The 9,817-nt window shown below is 46.1% G+C and overlaps 1 protein-coding gene and 1 non-coding gene across 2 annotated transcripts in view; one reads left to right on the forward strand and one right to left on the reverse strand.

The window, feature by feature from the left end:
* The window catches only part of ASS1 (argininosuccinate synthase 1), a 51,350-nt gene extending 48,988 nt beyond the window's left edge, over positions 1-2,362 (forward strand). The window contains exons 14-15 of the mRNA XM_032478663.1: positions 94-159; positions 2,081-2,362. Coding sequence (XP_032334554.1) covers positions 94-159; positions 2,081-2,126 — 112 coding nt within the window. The 3' untranslated portion in view covers positions 2,127-2,362. The remainder of the gene's footprint in view (positions 1-93; positions 160-2,080) is intronic.
* Positions 2,363-8,373: 6,011 nt separating this feature from the next.
* On the reverse strand, positions 8,374-8,445 carry TRNAD-GUC. Its single transcript has one exon. It is a non-coding gene; the product is annotated as a tRNA-Asp (tRNA).
* Positions 8,446-9,817: the final 1,372 nt, after the last annotated feature.

A 9,817-nucleotide genomic window follows, 5' to 3' on the forward strand; every position in this document is an offset into this window, starting at 1 on the left:
GGGAAACGCCTGGGTGTCTGAGAGGCTGAGGTCCCTCCAGTGCCAGGGCCAAGACCCGGGGGATGCTAACAAGCCTCTGCTCCCTCCTTGCAGCATGAACGTGCAGGGCGATTACGAGCCGATCGATGCCACTGGTTTCATCAACATCAACTCCCTCAGGTGAGCAGCTTTGGGCCCTGATGGGTCCTCGGACCCTCCAGGTGTGGGAAGCAGGCTCTGATGGGACCTCAGTGCTCTGACTACTAGCCTGCCCTAGAAAAGCCCCGCCTTCCTGTCCCTCCACCCGCAGACCCTCAGTGCCTGCTTTGGACCCAGCCTGCTCCCATCCTCTGGTCATAAACCCAGAGAGAGGCAAGGCCCTAGTTTCCTGCACCCACACTTGGAGACCATGCCAGCCACTATAGGCTTTGCAAATATCCATGCATTTCGTCCTCACTATAAGACGGGCAGAATCACCCCCACTCCTCAGCTGAGGAAGCTGAGGCACGGGGAGGTTAAGTAACTTGCTCAGGTTAACACTGCTCCAGGACATCTATGCACCCCGAATGTGGGAGGTCACATCAAACAGCCCCCCTGAGCTGTTGGAGCGACAGGCTGCTGCCTGAAGCACAGCCTTCTGACAGCCAAGAGCAACAGAAGGTCCTGGGCACTCGGGTTCCAGGTCTCTATATTCTGCTGTTTGCCTCTGACATGCACTCCCACCTTCTCCAGCCACAGGGACTCCAGTAGGAGCCCCTTTCCTGGGCAGGTTAGCAAGGGAAATGGCTGAGACGTAGAAAGGAGCCTCAGATGGTCACCCAGCCAGCGCCTGCCTTCATGTCGCCATACATGAGCTGCAGGTCTGCAGGTCTAACTGGAAACGTGGGTCTCCATGGCCCAGTGGGGTGACACACTTCTGAAGCCACTCAGACCTGGGTTCAAATCCTGGCTCTGCAGTTTGGTCTCAGGCCCCTTCCGAACCTCTGGAAATCACAGCGGGGATGTCAACCATACCTGCGTCACAGGTGCGGTGAAAGCTCGGTTATCAGTCCGCGGACATGAAGCACTCTGCCCGGACCCTGGCACACAGGATGGGCGCAGGGCCCAGCAGCAAGGGCTCCGTGGGGCCGAGTCCAGAAGGCCTGTCTGTCCAGCTCTGAGGGTTTCTTTTTTTAATTGAAGTATAGTCTATTTGCAATGTTGCGTTAGTCTCTAGTGTACAGCATAGCGACTCATACACACACACGCGCACACACATTCTTTTTCATTATAGGTTATTACAAGATATTGTACATAGTTCCCTGTGCTATACAGTGGGGCCTTGTTTATCCATTTCATATACAGTAATAGTATCTGCAAATTCCAAACTCCCAATTTATCCCTCTCCCCCTTCCCCCCATAACCAAAAGTTCATTTTCTTTGTCTATGAATCTGTTTCTGATAAAATAAGTTTCTTAAGATTCCACATGTAAGTGATATCGTATAGTTTTTGTCTTTGTCTGGCTTACTTCACTTAGCTTGATAATGTTTAGGTCAGCTCTGGGTTCTTAATCACCAACTTCCTTCTCATGGGGCTTGGGGTCAAGAAGAAAGCATGACTCTCCTATCTCTGATAACAGACCCATTTTCTCCCCGAGCCCGCCTCTTGTCCGGGAAGCCAAGACCAGGAAAGACATCGAATCCAGCCCAGCCGTCCTGGGCACTCTCCCCTCCTGACAGTCACCTCCACCTCCCCGCTTCTTCACCCTGTCTTGTATTTTATGACTCCATAAACCCTTTTAAATGGCTCCGAACACACCGGGTTTTCATAATGGCCTCTTCATTTCTCCCACTGCCAGTTAAACGCTTTGTCTTCAACAGTGGCAAGCAATGTTTTCCCCCTAAGATAAATTAATAACATTATCCTGATTGGGAGGCAGGAGGGGCCGGGTCAGGAGAGGGAAGGGAGGGAGGGAAAAAAAGGCAACTTCACACACATCTCAACAAACAGCTGCCCCCTGCACACACACACACACCCCCAAGCCCTCCCTGAATTAATTGAACTAAGTGCATGTTGTTATTGTTAATTTACATTTTTCTTTGTTTTGAATCTGGTTTACAGGCTGAAGGAATATCATCGCCTTCAGAGCAAGGTCACCGCCAAATAGACCCGCTGACAATGAGGAGCTGGGCCCCCTCCCTTTGCCTGTCTCCCAAGTACAGCTGCTAATTGTTGTGATAATTTGTAATTGTGACTTGTTCTCCAGGGCTGGCAGTGTAGTGGGGGTGCCAGGCCCTAGCTTTGTTCCCTGGTCCCCTGTAGCCTGCAGAAGTGGTCAGCAAACTGAAGGAGAGGGTGCGGCTACAGTGAGGAGCTATAAAATGACGATTTAAAAAAATGATACATTAAGTCTTGTTTCTTTATTTCTACACAGAGAGGGTGTGTGTGTGTAGTCAATCATGCTTTTCTTAGACCAACCTTTGTGTTTTCTGACTTAAGTGCTGCCGAAGGCCACCTTCCGCCATCCGCCAGAGAGCCTGTTTATCTGTAAGAATAGACCCCTCTCGCCAGCAAAAACCATGGAATCCAGAAGTGCCCATCTGCGTCAGACCCTAGACCAGCAGCCTGACATTTTGTTACCGACTGTGGCCCTGTGGCACGTGCCAGGGGAACCGAGGAGAGTTTCGGTGACATCCTTGGGGTCCCGCCCACAGCCCACAGTGAACTCCCGGGAATGGTGGCCACGGCTGACCACACGAGGCTTCCCCACCATGGCTGCGCGGCCCTAAGTAGCCTACATTAGGGAGGAGGAAGAACCCGAGCAAGAAGAGAAGCCTGAGCAGAGAGGAGAAAAAGAGCGGACAGAATCTGGTGAGGACTTTTGGGGGGGGGAAGGGGGCTACTCCTGTCCTACAAGGCTCTCTATCCTTCCTCCACAAACTGCAGCCTAAAGCAGCCATGTTTGTACTTGACTCCACCCCTTTGGTCAGATCTGATTGGACCTTGGGTGGTCACCTGACTAGATCTGGGCCAATCAGAATCTCAGTCCCAGGGATTGGGCCCGGGGAAATGGCCAGAAGTGAGGACCTGGGAACTTAGGCCTGAGGGTGGTGCCCAGTGCGGGGACAAACAGAAAGGAAAAAGGAAGCAAGCAGGAAGTGATGGGAAGAGTGTCTCCGGTTTAGAATCCCAGTTCCCGTAACGTGTCATGGAAGCTGGTGGCATTTCTTAACCTGGATTCTCTAAGACGCTGTGGTGTTCTCGTAACCAGTTACCATTTAGAGTAATTAACCTGGTGAGAGATTTTCTGGTACTTGCAGCCAGAAGCACTGTTCTTGGGAAGACTTGGTTGCTGGTCGCTGTGGGTTCTGCCCTGGTTCTGATCTCCACTCCACTGCCCTTGTGAATGAGGGTTTCTTTTAAAAGTTTTGTCTTTTAAAACTTGTCTTCATCTTATTATAAAAGCTATCAGTGAATTACTCAATGAATATTAACTTTGTGCCAGACACTTTGCTATGCATTTTATTTACATTATCTCATTAAAATCTCCAAAACGACATGCTTTTATCTGCACTTGGCAGAGGAGGCAACTTACATATGGAGAAGTGGATTTGCCAATGTTCAGTCAGTTAGCAAGTGACAGAGCCAAGAACCAAACCCTGGCTTGGTTGACCCCCAGATCTTGTGTGTTTACGTCCTTAACCATCATCAGGCTGCATCTGAGTTTAAAAAAAAAATCTTTGAGAAATAACCATCACCCATCGTATCACCACCTGATTATACATGCTGCTTATACTTAATATATTTCTTCTCAGTCATATTTTTCTATGCTTGTAAACATTTTTGCAGAGGTATTTAGGTTAAAGGATTTTAAAAGCAAGTGTTTTACTCTGCTTTTAAATTAACATTCTATCATAAAAGTCGTTTTCTACATCAAAAAACTCAAACATTTTCAACAACTACATTAATATTCCATTATATTGATACCCCCAACTTACTTAAACTTTCCTCCTTTATAGATTTCGTTCTTTCCATTCTAAATTATTTTCCTCACTTTTGTTGGATTGAGTATTTTTAGTAGTCAGTTTATTAGCTATACTTTTTGCCTTTTCAGTGGTTTCTCTAGAGTTTGCAGTATTGTATAGCTTTAGCTTACCACAGTCTACTTTCATTAATGTTATACCATCTCGTGACATAAGAATCTTACAACGGTATAATCTTAGAACATTTCACTCTGTGCTTTTGTTGTCATATATACTGCTTCTATAAAACCTCACAATATGTTGCTATTTTTTTCTTTAGGTAGTCAAATATCATTTTTAAAAATTAAAAATAAGGAAGGTATGTATTTTATACTTATCCTTGTGTAGGATTGATAATCTTTCTTTCACAAATATTTGAGAGAGTTCACCAGTGAAGCCACCTGGGCCTGGAATTTTCTTGGTGGGATGCTTTTAAAGTATGAGTTCAGTTTCTTTGATTTATATTGGGTTATTCATGTTGTCCATTTCCTCTTGGGCACTTCATGTCTTTTGAGGAATTTGCCCATTCCATTTTAAGTTATTGATTTTATTGGCTTATAATTTTTTTTATTATCCTTAATTGTATGTTAGGATTGAGAGTAACATCCCTCTTTAACTACTCACCTTGGTAATTTGTGTCCTCCCTTATTCTTGATCAAAGTAGCTAAAAACTTTTATCATTGTAAAAGTTATCTCTTTTTTCCTGCCTGCTTTTAAGACTTCCTCTTGGTCGCTGATTTCATCAACCTGATCGTGAGGTGCCATGTTACTGTTTTCTTATGTTTATTCCACTTGGAGTTCATTGAGCTTTAGAGTGTGGATTTTTTAAATCAAATTTGGAACATTTCCAGGAATTTTTCCCTAAAATTTGTTTGTCTACCCACCTCTCCTTTCTGGCACTCTAATTATACATATCATAGACCATTCAAATTGTTCCATAAATCACAGAGACTCAGTTAATTCTTCTCTGTTAAGTCTGTTTTTCCTCTGAGCTTCATTTTGTACAGTGTATGTTACTATGTCTTCAAATTCACTGTTCTTTTCTTCTGTGCTAATCTGCTATTAATCTCACCAAGTGTATGTTTTATTTCAGATATTTTTCATCACTGAGTCATTTTTATATATGCAGTTTCTCTCATCACCATGCTTATATTTTCCTTTACATCCTTGAGTGTATGGAACATATTCATAATGGCTACTTTAATGTCCATTTCTGTTCATTCTATCATCCCTGTTGCTGCGTGGTCTGCTCCTATTGACTGATTTTTCTCCTAACTTTGGGTCACATTTTCTACTTTTTTGTACAGCTCATGATTTAAAATCTTTAACACTGGGCATTGTAACCTCCTTGCATCATTGGATTTCCTTGTATTCCCTTGAACAGTATTGGACTTCTTCAGAGAAGGCAGTTTAGTTACTTGTAGATTAGTTTAATTCTTTAAAGATTTGTTTTTAAGCTCTTTGAGGGCAGCTTTAGTTCTTACTCTAGGGATAATTTCACTCTACTTCTTAAGGTGTGGCCTTTCTAGGAGTCTTACTTGATGACTTGTGTTCAGTGCGGTCTCTCCACTCATGCTGGAGGATACTTGAACAATTCCCAGTCCTGTATGAGATTCCCAGTCATTTTTCTTTCCTTGAAAATTGTTCTTATGCAGCTTCATGGGATTTCACTCTAGGACGACACTGGCATTTACCAAAGACTCCACTGGCCGCTATGCAGATGGCTGGAGTTCTTTCTGTTAGTAGCTCCCTCCTCTCTGGTCATCGGCCCCGTGAATCCCAGCTGCCTTGGCCTCCACAAGGGCCATCTGCCTTCTTAGCTCAGTAAGATCACTGGACTCTTTGTCTCCCCCTCTCCATTCTGCAGTTTGGGAATTATCTCCAGGCAGAAAGCTAGGCAGCAGCAGGGCTCCCCTTGTCTGTCTCTCTCTTTTCACAGTTCTGTGCTGCCTGCTGCTGAATGTCTAAAAATGTGCCTGTGTTTTGTCCATTGTTTACAGTGGGAGTATAATTCCAGGGCATCTTACTCCTTCATAGACAGAAGTGGAAGTTGATTTTTTTTTTCAATGTAACAATAATATCATCCAAATACCCCTAGGCCACCCGGGCCTGGGGTCACACTTAGTATCTCATTATCCTAAGTCACTCAGTTTCTCATTCCTGTTGAACCAACACCCACCCACAATGGCTCCTATTTCACTCAGCATAAAATCCAGAGTCCCTACTATACCTGGCACCAACTACCAGACATGGAAGTGAGGCCACGTGGGAACCTCCAGACCAGGCAAGCCGTAAGATGACAGCAGCGACCTAAATGATCCCACACAAGGCCAGCAGAAGAACCACCCAGACGGACAACCTATAGCCTCATGAGAATGAATCAGTAAGGTTTCGCTTTATTACACTAAGTCTGCATTAGTTATGCTGCAAAAGATAGTTGGTACACTGACTATTCCTTCTTGATCTGGCTCCCTCTCACCTCCCTTCACTCTCCCTCTCCCTCTGCTTCAGCCCCAGGAGCAGAGCTCTGCCTGGAACTTCCTCCTCCCACAGGTAGCCACAAGGCTCAATCTAGAGCCCCCACCTGGCCCTTACTACACACTTCGCCCTGCCTCTCTTTGTCACATATCACCAGCTGTCATTCTATGCCTTGCTTTGCTTTGTGTGTCTAACAGTTTTTATTGGGCGCTGGGCATTGTTAAATGTCTCTTCCGCTAGACAGGAAGCTCCACGTGGGCAGACACTAGGTCTATTTTGTTCACAGCTGTGTCCCAGGTGCCAAAACCATGCCTGGTCTATAACAGGTGCTCACGACGTATTGGTTGAGTGAATGAATACCTACCCAGTCTTTACTAGCTCAGAAGCCACATCCAAGGAACTACAGGAACATGTACTCCCCTTTCCCCTCCCCCTCACTTCAGGGTTTTCCTTGATCTAGAAGCCCAAGGAGCAGTGCCTAAGTGCTCAGGAGCCATTCCACCCCAGCCCTCCTGCCACAGCCCAGGACCTGCCTTCATTCACCTTCTTGTCCCTTGTGTCACTGCCTATGCCATTGACATGATGCTGCCCCAGCTCTCAAGACCACTGACCCCAGCTCCACTGAGTAGTAGGGAGGAAACCACCCCTTTAGGGGATCTGTACTAGGGTTGTTGAACACCGACATGTTAGAGCTCTTACTTTTTCATATACACAGCCCGCTTCCACCTGAGCATGCAGGTGTGGCCAAACGGTCTGAGCTGGCAATAGTTTCAGTCAACAACCCCCAGCTGCCACTAGACTCACCTCATACTCCATCAGATCCTATTGCAGGGGTTAGCTCATCCAGACTAACTGCTGCCTCTCAGGGTAGAGTCTGTCCTTGGGAGACCCTAGATCTCCCCACTCCTGGCTATAAGGCTTTTGTGGAGTTGCTCCCAGACCATTACAGAAGGCTGCATATGTCTGGATCAGGTCACTCCCAACATTGGAGATCTTTATCTGGGCATGTTCCTAGCTCAACTCAATCAGGAAAAGCAAATAGATACTGGGGGATAGATGGGACTGTCAGTGTCACACAATGTTGTTTACCTGGGCTCAGCCAGAGTGTCCTCGTAGAGTAATATTGAAAACTATAGAAACTTTGAGGAACAGAAAAAAATCATTTCTGAATCCAACATGTTAACCAAAACGTTTTGGTTAATATTTTTATGTTTTTCCAGCTAGTCATTTTTGCAAATGCACATTTGTTTTCATGCATATAACGTAGTTTATGTTGCATTCCTGCACATTTATTTCATTTTTTTCCATTTAACATAATAGCATAATTAACTTTCCATGTTGTTGATAGGCTTCATAACAAATAAATCGTATACTTAAAATGGATGACTCTTGCATGAGATATAAATTGCATCTCAATAAAGCGGTTAAAAATAAATTTAAAAAAAATTTTAGTGAAGTGTAGTCAGTTTACAATGTTAGTTTCAGGTGTACAGAAAAACAATTCAGTCATACATACATATTTTTTCAGATTCTTTTCCATTAAAACTCAAAAACACATTTTTTTAATTAAATTCTTTTGGGGTGAGTAATTAGGTTTATTTATTTAGTGGAGGTACGAGGGATTGAACCCAGGACTTCGTGCATGCTAAACACACACTCAACCACTGAGTTATACCCTCCCCCACAAAAATACATTTTTTAAGAGAAGGGGCTGGGGGAAGATGGGCAATGTAAAGGAAAGGAATTGGGAAGAGCACAGGCTAGGAATGCACGGGGCTGGAGTAAGTCTATGGGGAGGACAGAGAAGGCACTTGGCCAGAGTAGAACATCGGATCCTCACAAGACAGCTGTGTGCAAGCTGGTGGGATGGTGGGGCAGTGTGGGTAATTAGGTTTATTTATTTATTTTTTAAAATGGAGGTTCTGGGGCTTGAACCCAGGACCTCGTGCTTGACAAGCACGCACTCTACCACTGAGCTACACCCTCCCTCCCATTCCCTGCAGGATGGGATCTTAATGGGCCCTTCTTCCCGGAATATTGGAGGCCCCCCTGTGGCACACAGCGGGCCTGGAGCCTGGTCTCAGTCACTGCTCCGCATAGAGAGAACATCACAGAATCTGGTCAAGGGAAATAAAACTTGCCCTTAGTGTGTGCCCTGGGTGGACAGTTCAGAAGACCCTTTCTTCTCCTTTATGCTGTGGGCGCCTCACAACCATCATAGTGAAGGAAGCAAGGGGGAGGCGAGCCCCCATCTTATAGGGCAGGCTGCGCGGACCTGCGTTCCAATCTTGCCTCTGCCCCTTCCTAACTGGTGGCCTAGGGTGACTTCAGAATTTCTAACTGGCCTCAGCGTCCTCAGCTATAAAACCAGGCTGTCAATAGTGCCCACCCTGCAGGGGCACATTTTTATGCAGCAACTGCGGGTGTCAGGGCTCCTGGCTCCCACCGACAGTGTCTCAGCCTGTGCAGCATGCTTGCAGGGAGCAGGTGCTTCTGTGGTGTGAGTTTGGCCCGTGTGACAATTCGATTTTTTGTTATAAAGTCACAGCTTGGCAACTGGGTGTATTTTGTTTATCGGTAGCTGCTGCCTCTGACCTGATGCACCTGGCCGTTTGCAGGGCCACTTTCTCGGCCTTTGAGGTGGAGGACCACATCCTCCAGCCTTCCCTAAATGCCCAGCCCGGGATGTTCCTGAGATGGCTTCCATTTACTTGCATGCGGCAGGCCCCCTGGGAGCAGCGACCAGTGACCATGTCCCCTGTGCCCACTACTGTATCCCCTGGCACCCAGCACAGGGCTCAGCAGATAAGAGGCTCTCAAGGAAACTGTAATAAATGAATGGTGGGATTCTCTTAACCCATCTTGGTTATCATTTTATTATTTTATTACTGTTTCTAAATCCCCCCCACACACACTCCTTTCTCCAGTTGGCTGGGCGATGGGAGGTTTCTCATGTCTGGGGGAATTTTAAGAAATCAGGAGCTAGGAGGCTGGGCTCAGCAGAATATACCGAGCAAGGACCCCAGGCCCTCTCACCTTCTGGGTCTGGGGAGCTGAGGAGGGATCCAAGCCACCAGCCAGACAGGCCCACCTTCCAGGCCCCTCCTGCCTCCCTGGAAGATGCAAAACATTCCTGTCCAAAGGCAGAAGATGGAGTTGGTTTTTGTTGAAGTAAAATCTACACACACAAACACACACACACACACACACACACACACACACGCATACACACATGTGTACACACACACAGAGTAAAGTGTATAAATCTTAGGTGGACAGCTTGATAAATTTTCCCTTGCATATCCACCTGCGTGGCCACCACCCAGATGAAGATGTGGGACATTTCCAGTGCACCAGA

This window comes from Camelus ferus, chromosome 4, assembly GCF_009834535.1.
Source record: "Camelus ferus isolate YT-003-E chromosome 4, BCGSAC_Cfer_1.0, whole genome shotgun sequence".
NCBI lineage: Eukaryota > Metazoa > Chordata > Mammalia > Artiodactyla > Camelidae > Camelus > Camelus ferus.